Here is an 18931-nt window from a genome sequence, read left to right on the forward strand (position 1 = left end):
ATGCGGCAGCAGGTAAAGAGGGATGTGGCAAAAGCCAAGGAAAAGGCATATGAGGAGCTGTATGAGAAGTTGGACACTAAGGAAGAAGAAAAGGATTTGTACCCATTGGGCAGGCAAAGGGACTGAGCTGGGAAGGATGTACTACTAGTTAGAGCAATAAAGGATGGTGATGGAAATGTATTGACTAATGAGGAGAGTGTGTTGAGAAGATGGGGGGAGTCTTTTGAGCAGCTGATGAATGAGGAAAATGAAAGAGAGAGAGAAGGTTGGATGGTGTGGAGATGGTGAAGCAGGAAGTGGATAGGATTAGTAAGGAGGAAGTGAGATGGAGCATGGAGATGTTTAGGAGAGATGGCAGTGTAGTTTTTAACCAGATTGTTTAACAAGATTTTGGAAGGTGAGAGGATGCCTGAGGAATGGGGAAGGAGTGTGCTGTTACCGGTCTTTAAGCATAAGGGAGATGTGCAGACCTGCAGTAACTACAGGGGAATTAAGTTGATCAGTCACACCATGAAGTTATGGGAAAGAGTAGTGAAAGCCGGGCTGAGAGAAGAGGTGACCATCTGTGAGCAACAGTATGATTTCATGCCAAGACACATTATTTGCTTTGAGGATGTTGATGGAGAAGTATAGAGAAGGACAGAAGGAGTTGCATTGTGTGTTTGTGGATTTAGAGAAAGCGTATGACAGTGCTGAGAGAGGAGTTGTGGTATTGTATGAGGAAGTCTGGTGTGTTAGAGAAGTATGTGAGGGTGGTGCAGGACATGTATGAGGACAGTGTGACAGCAGTGAAGTGTGCAGTAGAAACGATAGATTGGTTCAAGGTGGAGGTTGGACTGCATCAAGGACCGGCTCTGAGCCCTTTCCTGTTTGCAGTGGTGATGGACAGGTTGACGGACGAGGTCAGACAGGAGTCTCTGTGGACTTTGATGTTTGCAGGTGATATTGTGATTTGTGGTGAGAGTAGGGGGCAGGTTGAGAAGAGCCTGGAGAGGTGGAGGTATGCGCTGAAGAGAAGGGGAATGAAAGTCAGTAGATAGATAGATAGATAGATAGATAGATAGATAGATAGATAGATAGATAGATAGATAGATAGATAGATAGATAGATAGATAGATAGATAGATAGATAGATAGATAGATAGATAGATAGATAGATAGAAAGAACACTGCTTTACAGTTAAAATGTATCTTTTGTCTGCAGTCATTTGTGACCAAAAGAAGTGAATCTGATGTTAATGATGTAATGTTCGGAAATGAAACCCTACATTATTTATTGAAAAGAAAAAGAAAGAGAAGAAAGACTTTTACTTTGAAGTGTAGAGTAACAGTGTAGCGGTACAACTCGATGGAGGGCGCTTCAGCTCCCTGGTTCAAACACCAAATCAGCTTCAACACCGGGAGAGTGGAGCTCTGAGATCTCAGCTACTGACCTGAGACTGAACCAGCGTGAGTCTCCTATACACTTACTGTGTGTGTGTGTGTGTGTGTGTGTGTGTGTGTGTGTGTGTGTGTGTGTGTGTGTGTGTGTGTGTGTGTGTGTGTATTGTTTTCTGTTGATCAGAATGACAGAGCCTTGATTTCAGCTGTGTGCGCGTGCGTGCGCGTGCGTGCGTGCGCGCTCCGTTTTGTGTTGATTAGAATGAATGAGGTCCTGAACCCTGATATCAGCTTTGTGTTCTGTATGTATGTGTGAGTGTGTGTGAGAGATGTTACATGCTGTCAAACATCTGCTCAAATCAAACCCACATCTGGATGGTTTGCAGTGTTGCGGTAACGTTTTTTTTTTCCAGAGACGGTTGCATCATTCAATCATGGTCCACACACACACACACACACACACACACACACACACACACATCTGTTTTTTTTAGGAGCATGTCAGTGTAACCAGTCCGGACTGGTCGTGTGCTGGTTTATAGGAGGGGGATGGAGAGATACAGAAGCGCTCTTATCGTCGGCTTGTAGGTTTCCTCCTTCTTTATACAGTATGATGTTGCTGTAACAGTGCGGTGTCGGGAATGTTGTGTAACGGGATCAATCCGGGCAGAACCGATCCTGATCCGAACCGATATCTGGGTTAATGTGTAAAAAACAAACAAAAAAACAGAGCCGCAGCACGTTTTCAGTGATCAAAGTTCATTTTGCATGAAATCCCTGCGGTAGTGTGTGTGTGTGTGTGTGTGTGTGTGTGTGTGTGTGTGTCTGTGTGTGTGTGTGTGTGTACACATTCCTCTAATAATCATCGACTGAATAATGTCATTTAAAATTAAATATCTATCTATCTATCTATCTATCTATCTATCTATCTATCTATCTATCTATCTATCTATCTATCTTTATCACCTTATATCATATATCCTGTCATATCATATCATATTATATATATATATATATATATATATATATATATAGATATATATATATATATATATCATGCACACAAACTGATAAACCTACACTATTCTGCACCAATATTATGCATCATATATTTCATAATATATTATATATCATGTATCATATATAAACACACACAGATCAGGAATAACAATGACATTATAACATTATGAGAGGTGAAGTGAGGAACACTGATTATCTCTTCATCATGGCACCTGTTTATTGGTGGGATTTATTTATTAGGCAGCATGTGAACGTTTTGTCCTCAAAGTTGACGTGTTGGAAGCAGGAGAAATGGACGAGCGTCAGGATTTGAGTTTGACAAGGACCAAATTTTGACGTCTAGACGACTGGGTCAGAGCATCTCCAAAACTGCAGCTCATGTGGGATGTTCCTGGTCTGCAGTGGTCAGTATCTATTAAAAGTGCTCCAAGGAAGGAACAGTGGTGAACCGGTGACAGGATCGTGGGCGGCCGAGGATCATCGATGCTCGAGGGTGTGCCGTGTGGTCCGATCTAACAGACGAGCTCCTGTAGATCAATCTGCGGAAGAAGTTCAGGGTCGGGACTGTTTAGGCAAAAGGGGGACCAACACATTATTAGGCAGGTGGTCATAATGACATGCCAGATCAAATATTGCATCAATATTGTATCGTATCACATCTCATATTATTTATCATATATTATACTGATTGTAACATATCAGAAATACTTACCTGATCACTCAACATTAAGCTTTAAAACTGCACTGTTAACTGTTTCAGGTGTGACAGTCTTTTTCTTTTCATTCCTTATTGCTGCTAAAAATCTCAAAATATGATGTGGAAATGAAACAAATACTGATTTAAGCCCATGTTATTATTATTATTTGTTTAGAACATGTCTGCCTTTCAGTCTGGAATCTTTGTACGTATATGGATTCGCTTCATGTTAGTCATAGTTCATGTCTTGCATGAGTTCCGGCTGCTCGGGTCGTTCACTGGGGGTTGGGGGTGGACGACTCACTGATCTGACAAGGATGAGGCATTCAAAACCATAGTGATACCATATATGGGTAGTGGAAGCTCAAAGGTTAAGGCCCTGGGTTACTGATCAGAAGGTTGTATATCAGACAGTGGACAAGCTGAGACTGTTGGGCCCCTGAGCAAGGCTCTTAACCCTTTCTGCTTGAGGGGTGCTGTGTTATGACTGTGTTATTGCGACAGTGATCATTGTGAAAAGCGCTGCAAAAATAAACTTGAATTATGGCTGACACTGTCCTCTGTTCCATGCTTCCTGACAAGCGGAGGACTGTGGAGAAAGAATTTCACTGTGCTGTAGTGTAAAAGTGACAAGCAAAAGCCTCTTTCTTTCTTTTTTTTTTTTAGTTTTTACTTGTAAATTTAAACATATAAATGATTAGATGAACACAACTTGTTTATGAACATCATTTGATCATGTATTTTATTTATTTATTTCTTTATTTATTTAATCTCCAAAAACCTCAATTTGGGCCACGGATCAAACCCAAATTGCCAATATGATACAACCTCCACATTAGCACTGTGTTATGCTACTACACCCTGTAGCTGCATTCATTCGACTCTATAGCTACAGCAAGTAGAAGCTCTGTGGTTAAGACTCTGGGTTACTGTTTAGAAGGTTTAGAAGGAAGTTCAAGTTTTCCCAGTACAGTGGCCCTCAAGCTTCTCTGCTCTGGGGATCATGGCTGACCCTGTGCTCTAACCACAGCTTCCTAACATCGCTGGGATAGGCGAAGAAAGAATTTCACTCTTCTGTAAGGTACATGTGACAAGTTAAAGGTGGATATCATGAGGAAAGGTCAGCCAAAGCAGTTCAAAACAGCTGTTAATGGTTTTTTTATGACCTATTTTTTCTTTTTTAGGTTTTCTCTGTAAAATTTGCACAAAAACAGTTAGATTTTGTTTTTTTTTATTGGAAAACGTTTGGGCACCTCTGGTATATCGTGTAAAGGAAGGTTTAACAAGAAACTTGTTTTTAATGCAAACTAGACATACAATCTTTTTCTAAATCTTAAATCATGCTTCAGGTGTGAATGCATCAGTGGTGAAGGACAAACTAATTATTATCGTTCTACCTGAAAAATATATCACTGCAAAACATTTCTGGATAAAGCATTCCTGATATCAGTTGCATTATAGCAGCTATAAATGTCTGGCTAATGTGTCTTTTTTTCTCATTTCTCTCTTCTCAAACTGAGAGACAAAATTCATTCAAGCAGAAAGCTTAGACCTCTTACAGCTTTACCTTAGACTGTTACAAAGCACTGACACTGGAGACTCCTTCTATCTATCTATCTATCTATCTATCTATCTATCTATCTATCTATCTATCTATCTATCTATCTATCTATCTATCTATCTATCTATCTATCTATCTATCTATCTATCTATCTATAACAATTACACATTTTGAATATTTTTTTTTATAATAATAATAATAATAATCTATATATATATATATATATATATATAATATAAGAGAAATTGTAAAAACTAAAAAAAGTTTGGAAAAAAAAGTTTGGGTTCAGGTCCGGTGACTATGGAGGCCAGGTCATCTGGCGCAGCACCCCATCACTCTCCTTCTTGGTCAAATAGCCCTTGATGCCTTCAGTGTGACTACAATTTTCATAGTCATGAAAATAAAGAAAACTCTTTGAATGAGAAGGTGTGTCCAAACCTTTGGTCTGTACTGTATATATATTAGATAGGTAGATGACGACGTGATATATATAAATACAGGTGACAACGTGACACAAAAAAATTATTCAAAATGTGTAATTGTGATAGATAGATAGATAGATAGATAGATAGATAGATAGATAGATAGATAGATAGATAGATAGATAGATAGATAGATAGATAGATAGATAGATAGATAATTTTTTATAAAATTCTTTACCAGATCAACACATTTTTGTTATAATTTTCTTGGATAATTTTTTTGTGTCACGTCGTCACCTGTATTTATGGGATACTGCTATAGAAAATGAATGAACACCACCTGGTTAAAACATAATGAGAATCCAACAGTGCTGTGGTATAAAAATTGAATTTGTATTGATTGTATAAAGTCGTACATCAAACCTGAATGCTGCAGTATCACATTTGAAGGAAAATGAAGGAAGGATTACGAATTTGGCGTTACAGCCGAACGCTACTGAGGTTTTCTGACAGAAAAAACTGAACTATGACAAAGAAACCAGTCTGGGCATGTTCCTGAGAGGAATTTGCTTATGAAAAGCACATGAATGCAATCTAGTTCAAACAGACACTCTATAATCTGTTAACCTAATCCTTTACCCGGGTTGCCCAGTCCCATTAAATCTACTTCTTCTAGGGTGATTTATGCTCTAATGCAGAAATTCTTGAAATATCTGTAAACAGTTTGACTTAAACTCACATTAAATACCCTTTAGTGACATACGTCTTGAAAGTCACTGTACTTGCTAAGTCATATGTGGCTCGTCTACGGCTCAGGAACCTTTTAAAGATGCAAAAGTTGTGGACATTTTTTACTTAGTGAGAACCAAAACAAACTTACAGTTACTTCCTGTTTATTGTGAATGTTTCTGTGGATTTGAAACTTTTAGAGGGTGGGGATTGTTGTAAACACAACTGTTTTTGAGAGACACGTGCAACAAACTAGGTATTGGACAGTATGAAGATTCACTTTGACCAAACAAATATATGTGTCCAGATGTTCCACTTTATCTTCATTGAAAAAATCCTCCCTTTAGCATGATTAACAGCTTTACACACTCTTGGCATCTGGACAGTTCTTTTCTCCAAACATTCAGCTGAAATACTTTGCCATGCATCTTGTAGAACTTGAAGTTGTTCTTCACTTGTTGGAGATTTCTTTCTGACCTTGTGATCCAGTTCACTCCAAAGCAGTTCAACAGGATTTAAGTGCTGCAGTCCAGATAGAACTACATGGTGTTGAATTATGGAATGGTAGCCATATTGGTTTAGTATTACTTTCACCCTCAACCCCAAACCATTCACTTTCACCTCCATGACCGTGAGGCAGTCTGCTACCATCATCTCTCCTGTTCTCTTTCTTACATGAGTTGTTCTGTTAGACAGAAGTTTGATATCTATAAGGTTGGTATGTGTTTTTTGAAACACCATTTCCTGTCATAATAACCTCCACTCTTCTGGGAAGATGTTCAACAATATCTTGGAGTGTGCTTGTGGAGATTTGTGCTTATTCAGCCACAAGGGTTTTAGTAAAGTCATGTCGTGATGTAGGTGAGGTAAGGAGGTCTGGGGTGCAGTCAGCGTTTACATTCATCCCAATGGTGTTCAATAGGGTTGAGGTCAGAGATCTATAGCAGGAGATCTTCAACTCCAACCCATGTACACCCTATCTTCATTGAGCTGGGTTTTTGGACAGAGATGTTGTCATGCTGGAACAGGTTTTGGGCTCCTAGTTTATGTGGGGGGAAATTGAAATGTGACATCTAAAGACGTCCTATACAATTGTGTGGCTCCAGGTTTGTGGTAACAGTTTGAAGGAGAACCACATACAGCTGGAAAAGTCAGGTATCTAAATACCTTTGTCCATATTTTTTGTTAATTAAAAGTCGTATCAATTTATGACCTCAGCCGTATATTATATTGGTCATCGAAATCAAACACTTGTAAATAAAATACAGTATATAGAAGTTCTTCTTTGTTTACCGTCTTTTGCTCGGACGTTTTGTTTTGACGTGATGAAACTCCTGAGAACTCTTTTTCAGAAACTGAAATTTCTAATACCCAGCCATCATGTTATAAATTTATATAAGATATTTTTTATATAAATCTGCATTTTGCTTTCACTGCCTGAGCACCAGAACGTCATGCACATGACGGGTTAATGAGCTGTGTGCTTGAGCAGCTGTGCAGTGACTTGGGTTTCTTCAGGACGTGTGTTAGGACGTGACCCGGAGTTCGGCTGATCTATTTTTGCACTCGCGTAGTCTTGCCGGAGAGACGAGTTTACTTGTAGCAACTAATGATTAATATATTGTGACGGTGCTCGTTCTCTATATGCCGCTGTGTCCTGCCGCTTGACTACTGTTAGATTTGTGTCTGCGATGTGTGAACAGAAATCTAGATTTCTGTATTGATTTAGGATTGATTTTATTTATTTATTGCTCCTTTCTATTTTCCAGACAATCGTTTCATGCGTTCGTTGGGTTCATGTGTTTCAGTGGGACAGGAATTCCTTTCCAAAATTCAGAACTACAGTTCAGTGTTTCTTTAATATAGACCCTTCTGGAGAAATATTTCGTTGCTATGGAGGATTTGAGTCGGCATATTCTGTGAAAGCTGAGGTGTAACCCTTGACCCTGGTTTATTATCGGATTCTTTGGTTTGCACCATATGTAGGGCCGCAACTAACCATTATTTTGATAATCGATTAAACGGACGATTGGTTTTCGATGAATTGGATTAAAAAATTATTATTATTTTTTTTTTTTACATTCAGGGTATTTATGAATTTGTATTATGTTTTACTATGTTTAATTTAGATATTTGAAAGCGTACAGTAGCTGCATGTTGAGAAGTGCATGGGGGATTTCTCCTTGAACAATTTCCTTCATGCTGGGTTGTTTCCTCCTGTAAAAAAACCAAAAACAGCATTTTGAGTATGCAATTTGTGTAAATCAACATTTGTATTGTTTTTAATGATAATTGCAGATGGCAAGTTGACTACTATTATCAGTATAAAATATAATACACATTGTTTGATTCGTTTAATTATATTGTCAATATAATAAAACATTGTTTTGACCATTTTTGTTTAAAAAATACGCATATATTTTGTTCTGTTGTAAAGATATAAGCATTTAGAATATATTGAAATAAACTTTGAAAACAAGCATGTGAACGTATAAAGCCGCAGTAAATCACGTTTGAAAACAGAAGTTACTGTTGTAATAGATAAATGCTATAATAATAGAATGAAACGGAGAGATGCAGTAAGCTAGCAGGTTTGATATACAAAAAAAGAAAAACATTTGCATTGGTGTACAAATGCAGAATTTTTAGCTAAAAACCACAACATTGACTAAAATTGTGGTCGTTTACTGCTGTTTTTTGCTGTTTTTAGATTTAGTATTTGTTTGCCATCACGATCGCGCAAGCTGATGCTCGCGAGTCACGACAGAACAGATCCAGTGCGACTTTCCTGTTACAAACAGTTCACACAATAACACTTCATTAAACTGTACCATTTTCAAATGCTGACGATTCTACAGTTTTTTACTCACCATGCTGATGTTCTGCCTTCATCCGTGACACCGGTGTGTTTTAATTTCACGTGCTCGTGCATCACTGTGCTACTTCCATCCCACACATGCTCCACTTTGCATCACTTCCAGTTACAGTTTTCTTTGTTGCGTTTAATATAAAATGTTGCGTCCCGTTGCCTTGTGTTTAATATTAAAAGCTCCCATGCCTTGGACGACTTGAGACGGACGTTTTTTCCTGCTTCCGGTTGACTCTGTACTGTTCGCTCTATTCGCGGCCAGCTGTGTTCTCTTGCCGCCACACGGAACCGAACCTTGACAGCCCCAATAATCAATAACGACGAATTTCATTATCGATTATAATCAATCATTTGTTGCAGCCCTAACTATATGTGTTTAGTCTTAGTTAAATTTGTGTTGCATTGTGTATCTATGCTGTGTTATGTAGCATCTTGAAGCACTTTTGAGGAACGTCGGTTTAATTTCCTGTGTACCGTTCCAGCTGTATGTGGCTGACAAGGCAATAAAAGCTACTCGACTTGACTAAAGTAACTACAACTGCTAATGATCATGTTTTACCATCAACGGTGGAAAGTAACTAATTACATTTACTCACATTACTGTAATTGAGAATTTTTTTTTTGGTATAGTTTTTAAAATCTGTAATTTTACTTCAGCATGTTTTGCTTGAAGTGCTGTACTTCGCTACATTTTAAATCATATCCGATACTGAGTAATTAATAGATAACAAACTACCGCACTGATTGAACTACTGCACTGGAAAAGGAAAAAAGATGAAGACAGACAAGACTCCAGTGATGCAGACTGGAAAAAGCAAAATGCCGTTGAATCGGAAGTGTCGGAATTCTGAATCTGCATTTGCAATTTCTCTCATTATAATAAATTACATTATAACGAGAGATTTTCTTTTTTCTGCCAAAGTGCGTAACTCACATTAGACCCAAGTCATGGACTGTAGTGTTTTTTTTGTTATTGCACTTTCATTAGTAAAGGTGTTCCTTCAATTAAAAACAACTAGTTTGAGCTAAAAATGTTCTCGTCCCTTTCGAACTATGCTAGAATTAAATGTAACTAAATAAAATTAAACTATGATCAAATTTACTTTCAACTTTAACATTTTTAGATTTTTAGACGGGTAACTTTACTTGTACGTAAGAAACATTTAATTAAAGTAACAGTACTTTTACTTAAGTAGAATATTTTTTTTTACTTTTTCTAATTCTGCTTACCATCTGCGAAACGTGAGACATATGCTTGCGAGTATTTAATGTGTTTTGCTGGCTGGTTTGCTTTCTCTCTTTCAACGCTTAATTTAAAACTTGTAAAAGAGAGTCCGAGCACACGGCCCTGTCCTAATTTTAGCTTTTTACTGGCCTCCTAAATCAGTATATCCCATGTGCAGCACTTCGCTCAAGGCAGGTCAAACTCTTACTCCAGTAGCATGAGTCAATAGAAGACTTTGCCCCTAACCTTTGAAAATATTTATTTATTATTTTTTTTATTACAGAGTATGAGTAACACCGACAGAGTACAGAGTAACACCATTTAGCTGTCGAGACGGTTTTAGTTAAATTTTTATACCATTCATACCAGTAGTGTGTTTCTTCCTCACAGGACATTTTATTGGTTTATTAGTGATTCCAGAAGAACGTTTCTATCGTTAATTCTCCCGACACAGGAGCACTTCAGATAAGAGAGAAGCGAGCAGCCTGATTTCAGACCGGCAGCTCAGCAGTTTCTATAGCAACACTATGTGCTGATTCGGGACTTCTAATCCAGGCAAAAAAAGCAATAAAAAAATAAATAAATGCATGGCTGTGCATTTTATTGCTGTTATTTTAGGACACAGACAGTTGACATCTAGGTTGATTGAGAAAGACTCACATCATGAGGTTTGTTAGGTGTCAGGGGCTTTTTAGCTTTGCGGCCTCAAGGCTTTTCATTACGGAGACCTGGAACGAGTTTAACCTGCCCTTCTTCCTCGAGATGCGAGTACAGCAGAGCTTCTCTCACACTTCTGTTTCTCTGTAGGCAGCATGGCGGCAGAGCTCTCCACCGGGATTAACATCAAAGAGCCTCGTTGGGACCAGGGGACGTTTGTGGGCAGAGCCAAACATTTCTTTACCGTCACGGACCCCCGCAACGTTCTGCTGTCTAACGAGCAGCTGGAGAAAGCGCGCCGGATCATTCAGGATTACAGGTACCTCCGAGGACAACTTGTGCACATCATCAGTCATCATCATTCATTTTGTGTACATTTGAACTTTTTTTTCCCTCGAATTTTTCCTCCCAGACAGGGCGTGGTGACTCCAGGTCTGACAGAAGATGAGCTCTGGAGGGCCAAATACATTTTTGACTCTGCGTTCCACCCAGACACGGGTGAGAAGATGCTGCTGATTGGCCGCATGTCTGCTCAGGTGCCCATGAATATGACCATCACCGGTTGCATGATGACCTTCTACAGGTAAGAAGAACCAAAATGAGCAACTGAGAAAATGAATCCCGAGCAGTGGTGTCGAGTTTAAAAGGTCTGCTAAATACCCTAAGAGATATTGGGAACAGGGCAGCTCTCCCCAATCTTTGTTGCACCACAGACAATGATTTTACGGATAACACAATAATGTACATATTCTACTATATATTATGCAGATGGTCCTTTCTGCTCTACCCTGATTGGTGGATTGCTTTGTGCTTGACCAGTTTTTATCCACTAATAAATAAATAGGGACCTGTAGTTGAGTAAAAACTACGATATTTGACTTTGAGTTGTAGTGAAGTTAAAGTAAAAGTCTTCCTTAATGGAAATACTTCAGTACAATACACAGTTTAGCATTTATTAGATAGATAGCAGGCAAACTAGATGGATGGATGGATGGATGGATGGATGGATGGATGGATGGATGGATGGATGGATGGATGGATGGGTTGATTAGTGGGTGGGTGGGTCGATTAGTGGGTGGGTGGGTGGGAAGATGGGGTTAAAGGATGGATGGTTGGGATGGATGGATGGATGGATGGATGGATGGATGGGAAGGATGGGTGGGTTGATTAGTGGGTGGGTGGGAAGATGGGGTTAATGGATGGATGGTTGGGATGGATGGATGGATGGATGGTTGGGTGGGTGGGTTGGGTTAATGGATGGATGGATGGATGGATGGATGGATGGATGGATGGATGGATGGATGGATGGATGGATGGATGGATGGATGGATGGATGGATGGATGGATGGATGGATGGATGGATGGATGGATGGATGGATGGATGGATGGATGGACTTTATTGTCATTGAAAATCTGTGTGAATAAAAATATTTAGAATTTGTTCAGCCAGGAAGAAGGAAAAGAGGAAGGCCAAGGAGGAGGTTTATGGATGTGGTGAGGGTTAGGGTTAGACATGCAAGTAGTTGGTTTGAAAGAGGCAGATGTAGAGAACAGGGGGTATGGAGACAGATGATCCGCTGTGGTGACTCCAAACAGGAGCAGCCGAAAGAAGAAGAAGAAGAAGAAATTTAGAACAGATAAAAATGTGCAATTTAGTTGCGATTAGTCACGAGTTAACTCATGACAATCATGACATATAAAATTATATATAAAAGAGAGAATGATATTTGTACCAAGATAACACATAGTGTATATACAGGTAGTATTGGATATAATGAATTTATAATTATAAACAGTTATAATTGTATAGAGATGATACATGATGTACAGTGTGGAGGGAAAAATAGGCCTGAACTTCTCTTTTCTCTGGACATCAAGTTTTTCCAGTCTGTTGGATGTGTGTATACTTTAACGTCCTGCTGCTTTTTGTGTCTCTCCCATTGCACATGTATTGTAACACATTAGCATCTCCATGTCTCCAAAGGACTAACAAGCCTAAAAGTCTAAAATACAGCAAAATGACATTTATTAGAATATGAGTGCATGATATTAATAATATGCAATGCATCTGAACTTGCAGTTTTTTGTTTGCTTTTATGTTGCGTAATACAGGTGGGAAAGATCTATGCAATTGAAAAACTATTACTAATAGTAAAACTAAAAAAATAAAATAAAATAATTTTTTTTTTTTTTAACTATTATAAAATAATATAATTAAAAAACAATATTAAATAAATACTTTTTAAAACTAATATAAAATAAGACCTTTTTTAACTAAAACTACAGTATTATACACTAATTTAAAATAAAAAATATTTTAAAAAGAAAGTTAATACAAAATAAAAACTAATACTTATTTTGGCACAATCATTTTTCTTGCATTAGGAAAATTGGAAATTCTTAAGATATCAAGTGTTGGAAATTGAGCAAAAACCATAGACTTTTGTCTCACTTGTTTGGAATCGGATTCTGCTTCAATCCCGAGTTTACTCTGGAAAAAATGTTTGCAGTGACCTACTTTAGGAACTGATTATGTACAGTGTGATCACTTGTTTGTGCATCAAAATTTCATACAATTATTTGTTTTGTCTTTCAAAAATATGTAAAAAAAATATGTAAAAAAAATAAATAAATAAATATATATATATACAGTATCCCTTAAAAATATTGAACATATTTTTTTATTTGGTCCTAGTTCCCAAGCTCTATTGATGCACGTCCTGTTTCCTGTAGGAGTAAATATGAGGTTGCACACACGTAAAACTGGCAAGAAAAAAAAACTGAGGAAAGAAACCTGATTTAGTCTTTCAGCATGTTGTGCATTTTGAGATGCTTTTCTGCTGACCGTAGGTGTACAGAGTGGTTGTTTAATATACCATGATCTTTGGTATTACCTCTGAACCAATGATCTCTCATATCACTAAGGCATTTCCAATCCTTAGAACTGCTGTTTACTGGATGCTTTTTTTTGTTGTTGTTTTCTTGCATTTCTGAACCATCCAATGTGTCACCATTAACCATAAGATAATAATTTTGCATTTTGGCATTAAATGCTATGTAAATTCCTGAACGTAAATGCATGACTTTATGCATTTCCCTGCTGCTACATGATTGTATTGATTTTAATTAAAAATCCAGTTGTTTATATCAGCAGAGGTGGAGGTATTTCTATTAATGTGGCCAGTAAGTGTATGTTTGCAGCCCATACTGTATATTCTACCACTCGTTACCCTGAATAATCCCTGTACTATGAACTTGTATTTAGTGGTGGTTATATAATACTTATGCTGAGTCAATATTTTTTTTTTATTCTTTCTTTCTTTTTTTCTTTGGGTCCATCACCAGGACGACCCCTGCAGTGCTGTTCTGGCAGTGGATCAATCAATCCTTCAATGCAATAGTCAACTACACCAACCGCAGTGGTGACGCTCCCATTACAGTCAAGTGAGTAACTGTTACAGTAAATCCTCTAATTCACAATATGGACAAGAATCTGTGGACACCTGACCATAAAATTAGTGTGTGCTGTTTAAACATCCCATTCCACATTTTCTGTTATATATCCTTCACTCTTCTGGGTAGATGTTCCAGTAGATTTTGGAGGGCAGTTTGGAGATACTGTATGTGGAGATTCGTTCAGCACCAAGGACAGTAGTAATGTCAGGTGCTGATGTTCCAATTAATCCCATAGGTGTTCATTAGGGTTGAGGTCAGAGATCTATAGCAGGCAACTCAAGATCTCCTACTCCAACCCATGTAAAGAGTATCTTTGTGTTTGGGTCTCCTATTTCAAGTGAAGGCAAAATTTCATGCTCCTGCATCCAACACGGTCCTATAGGATGGTGTTGGATGCTCCTGCATCCAACACCATCCTATAGGACCGTGTGCCTCCAACTTTGTGGTAACAGTTTGTGAAAGAACCACATATAGCTGCAAAAGTCATGTTTCTGATACCTTTTGTCCATACAGTGTATCTTTCGAGAGGCATTTGATCTTATTAATAATTGTAATCTGTCTCCCTCATGTTCAGTCAGCTCGGCACGGCGTACGTATCGGCTACGACAGGAGCTGTGGTCACGGCTTTGGGTCTCAACTCGCTAGCGAAGGTACCGTTCTTCAGCAATGTTTCTAAAATCATATGAGGTAGGATCAAGGGCTGGTGTAAGAGCAGGCTGGTTTTGCACAAGTGCTTACATGCTGTAATTTGTGTGTGTGTGTGTGTGTGTGTGTGTGTGTGTGTGTGTGTGTGTGTGTGTGTGTGTGTGTGTGTGTGTGTGTGTGTGTGTGTGTGTGTGTGTTTCATTCATTTCACCTAAAGCTGAGTTACAAATACAGACTTTAATTTAAGGCCACAGAAAACTATTTAGGTTTCTTGAATTTGGTATCATATAAACTAGAGATTTTTTGAATGAAATAGAAACAAGTCAAACCAGAACTTTTGAGTTTATGAAAATTCCACATTTCAAGAAGATTTATAAACTTCAGTGAGTAAATTACACTACACTGTATCACATTTATAGTGAGTACATGTACTATACAGTACACAGTCAGTACAGTACCTATGTGTAGTTTCTCTGCTTGTTTATTGGTTGAAGTGTCCGATGACAAAAAAGAGGCGGAGTTAAAGATACACATCACCGCATTCTTTACTTACTGTACTGTATTCATATTTTACTTCATTTTATAATTATTAATTATATGTTGAATAAGAATTTTTATCATTTCAACATTCTATACATCATTTCTAGTTCTATTATTTCTCCTTCTTCTCTTTCATCTTCTACCTTTCCCTCTTCCTCTAAATCTTCCTCTTCTTCTTCTACCTTTTGTCTTCTACCTATATATATATATATATATATATGTATATATATGTATATATATACACGAGTGTGTATATACATTTTTACTCAGTCCAGCTGTTAATTCCGTGATATTCTTTTCTCCAGCACGTGTCTCCACTTCTAGGACGCTTTGTGCCGTTCGCCGCTGTAGCAGCTGCCAACTGTATCAACATTCCACTGATGAGGCAGAGGTAAGCATGTCCTCTATGGCTTTCAAAACACCAAACAGCCATGTGAATGAGAGTCCTGACTCTGTGTTGTGTTTCACCCAGGGAGCTAAAGCACGGCATTCCGGTGATGGATGAGAACGGCAATCGGTTAGGAGAGTCTTCGAAAGCGGCGCAGCAGGCAATTTCACAAGTGGTGATCTCCAGGATCCTCATGGCCTCTCCTGGAATGGGTTTGTGTTCACCGCTTACCACTACAAGGTCCTTGTGGGCCAAGATTTGGGACTGAGGCTCTTTGTGGGTTGAAGTTTCGAGCTGAGATATTGTTGTTTTATTATTGCTAATGGATGTTCTTCTATTTAAATTTTTTTTTTTTTAGCAATTCCACCTTTTTTAATGAACTCCCTGGAGAAAAAAGCTTTCCTGAAGGTAGGTCTGATTTATTTTCATTTTAACCACACTGACTGTAGGAGTCTTTCACATGTTCGATCTGAGCATGCTCAGTCTTCAGTCCCTACACTACCCCACACAATAGCCCCTATAGAAGATCTGCTCCTGATGGCCGGGTTCTTTTTTGTGTTCTTGGTCCTTTCAGAGGTTCCCGTGGATGAGTGCGCCCATTCAGGTCGGCCTGGTGGGATTCTGGTGAGTTGCAGCGACATCAATTGGTGGTGTATTTAAACATGGCCTTCGTTTGTGACCTTTGTGACCTCTGCAAACTTTTTTTTTCCCGCCCAGCTTGGTGTTTGCGACTCCGCTGTGCTGTGCACTCTTCCCACAGAAGAGGTAAGAGGAAAAAAACAGACTGCTGACTTACTGCTTCACAATAAAACCCTCTGGGGAAAAAAAATAATAATAAAAAAGATTTAAAAAAATTATAATAAATTAAAATGATTACTTAATGATAAAAAATAATCATAATAATATGAACACAGACATTTTTTGTGATGATTATTGTAAACAAATAAATAATACGGTTATTAATTATTAAATTAATATTACATAAATAATAGTACGGTTTAAATTAAACAAAAATATTTACTGTATTTATTATTAACACTATACAGTAAACATCCAAACAGGTTTTATTAAGTTTAATTTATAATTAATATGAATGTATTAGAATTGATAATTGTTTAATGTCACAGAAATTTACCAAATTTACTTTAATAATTTAATTTTACGTATAGACTCATGAATAAAACTATATTTCTTTTGAAATCCATATAAACAAAATCCAATTGTTAAACAAAAAGAAATATAAAACAGCTTTACATTTTTACATGCAAGTGGCTTCACTCCTTCTTCTTCTCCTTCTTCTTGTTCTTCTTCTTCTTCTTCCTTTCATTCACCTTCTTCTTCATCTTCTTCTTCATCTTCTCCTTCTTCTTCTTCTTCATCTTCTTCTCCTTCTTCATCTTCTTCTTCTTCTTCTTCTTCTTCTTTCTTTCATTCTCCTTCTTCTTCTTCTTCTTTCTTTCATTCTCCTTCTTCTTCTTCTTTTTCTTCCTTTCATTCTCATTCTTCTTCTTCTTCTCCTTCATCTTCTTCTTCATCTTCTTCTTCTCCTTCTTCTTCTTCTTCTTCTTCATCTCTTCTTCTTCTTCTTCTTCTTTCTTTTCATTCTTCATCTTCTTCTTCTTCTTCTTCTTCTTCTTCCTTTCATTCTCCTTCTTCTTCATCTTCTTCTTTTTCATCTTCTTCTTTTTCTTCTTCTTTATTTTCATTCTTCATCTTCTTCTTCTTCTTCATCTTCTTCTTCTTCCTTTCATTCTTCATCTCCTTCTTCTTCTTCTTCATCTTCTTCTTCCTTTCATTCTTCTTCTTCTACTTCTTCATCTTCTTCTTTCTTTTTATTCTTCATCTTCTTCTTCTTCTACTACTTCTTCATCTTCTTCTTCTACCTTTCCGTCTTCTCTTTTTTATCATCTATATTTACTACTTCTTTTTTTCAACTTCCACCTTTTCTTCTTCTTCTTCTTCTACCTTTTCCTCTTCGTCTTTTTCTTTTTCTACTTTTTGTCTTCTTTATCTACTTTCACTTCTCTTTTTTTATCATCTATATTTTCTTCTTCTTTCTCATTATCATCTTCCTCTTCTTCTACCTTTCAACCTTTTTGTCTTCTTTTTCTTCTTTCTATTCTCTTTCTTTTTCATCTTTCACCTTTTCCTCTTCCACTTTATCTTCTTTCATTTTTCATCTATAATTTATTTTTCATCTTCTACTTTTTCCCTCTACTACTACTTCTTTTTTATCATTGATTCTTCTTCTTCTACTTTGTCTTTTCTTTTTTTACTTCTCCTTCTTTTTTTAATCTTCTAACTGTCCTTCTTCTTCTTCTTCTTCTTCTTCTTCTTCTTCTTCTTCTTCTTCTTCTTCTTCTACCCTTTCCTCTTCCTCATCTCCTTATTTTTCTGCTACTTCCTCTCCTGACTCTTTGTCTTCTTTTAGAAGCTTTTTCTCCTCTTCTTCTTCATCTTCTACCTTCTGTCTTCCTCCTCTTCTTTATCTTTTTCTGAAATCCACACAATCCCCCGTGTGTCTGAATCAGAAACTATTTAGTGTTAGTGATCAGCAGCAGTGAATGTAAATGAAATTGAAATAAATTTTATAATAAAAATAAAAATATAATTCATCAAGAATAAAATAATTCATTTCCACTAAGAGTCAGAGAAAGTAACAATACTCACATACACTACTAATCTTTCACACCATCTCAAAATATACAGTTGAATTTAGTGTGTGTGTGTGTGTGTGTGTGTGTGTGTGTGTGTGTGTGTGTGTGTGTGTGTGTGTGTGTGTGTGTAGCTCGATGGCCGTGAGCCGTCTGGAGCCTGAGCTGCAGGAGAAGATCCGTTCGAGTCACGCGGGAGTGGAGAGGGTTTACTTTAACAAAGGATTATGAGAAGAGAAAAACTTATCCCCTCTCAACATGACCATCCCACCCCCCCACACCCCCCTTCCCCCACACCCCATCATCTCATCGTGTCTTCACAACGTGCCAAAGTTCCTCCGTCTCTCCTCAAACACATCCCGACTCAGCTGTTTTGTAAGATGTCGTTCCCAGTGATGAGTTTTTAATCAGGAGAATATTCTGGATGGTGCCGGTCTGTGCTAGTGTTAGGAAAAGACTATTTGTCTGAAATGGTGCTCTTTCTGATTGGTTAGTTTTTTAGTATTTGTTGATTACAGTGCAGTCTTAGATGTACAGAACCTCGGATATTTTACGTTTTTTTTTTTTTTTTGTCTATACGTGGCAGCAGATCGGATTTGAAACCAAACATCACTATCATGCCAGCTTTAAATACAGCTCCTAGGCATCACAGACGTTTTCTACACCGGTCCGGGGACCAAAACTGCTTC

The 18931-nt window shown here is 37.7% G+C and overlaps 2 protein-coding genes across 3 annotated transcripts in view; both read left to right on the forward strand.

Annotated features, from left to right (window-relative positions):
- Positions 1-521, forward strand: part of LOC310729111 (uncharacterized protein) — a 239346-nt gene extending 238825 nt beyond the window's left edge. The window contains exon 3 of the mRNA XM_083547147.1: positions 220-521. Within this exon, the coding sequence (XP_083403273.1) occupies positions 220-235 (16 nt within the window). The 3' untranslated portion in view covers positions 236-521. The remainder of the gene's footprint in view (positions 1-219) is intronic.
- Positions 522-1159: 638 nt separating this feature from the next.
- sfxn1 (sideroflexin 1) lies at positions 1160-18484 on the forward strand. Of its 2 annotated transcripts, none has more exons than XM_083547172.1 (11): positions 1160-1448; positions 10714-10878; positions 10972-11142; positions 13905-14003; positions 14590-14665; positions 15506-15591; positions 15673-15800; positions 15947-15996; positions 16163-16212; positions 16306-16353; positions 18377-18484. In XM_083547172.1, exons 2-11 carry the CDS (start codon positions 10715-10717, stop codon positions 18471-18473), a joined length of 969 nt encoding a protein of 322 aa, XP_083403298.1. In that variant the 5' UTR covers positions 1160-1448; position 10714; the 3' UTR covers positions 18474-18484. The 2 variants fall into 2 exon arrangements, with proteins under 2 accessions (XP_083403298.1, XP_083403297.1); XM_083547171.1 differs by having other exon boundaries at positions 1264-1448; positions 10710-10878.
- The last annotated feature ends 447 nt before the right edge of the window (positions 18485-18931 follow it).

Source organism: Silurus aristotelis (assembly GCF_946808225.1).
Source record: "Silurus aristotelis genome assembly, chromosome: 7".
Classification (NCBI taxonomy): Eukaryota; Metazoa; Chordata; class Actinopteri; order Siluriformes; family Siluridae; genus Silurus; species Silurus aristotelis.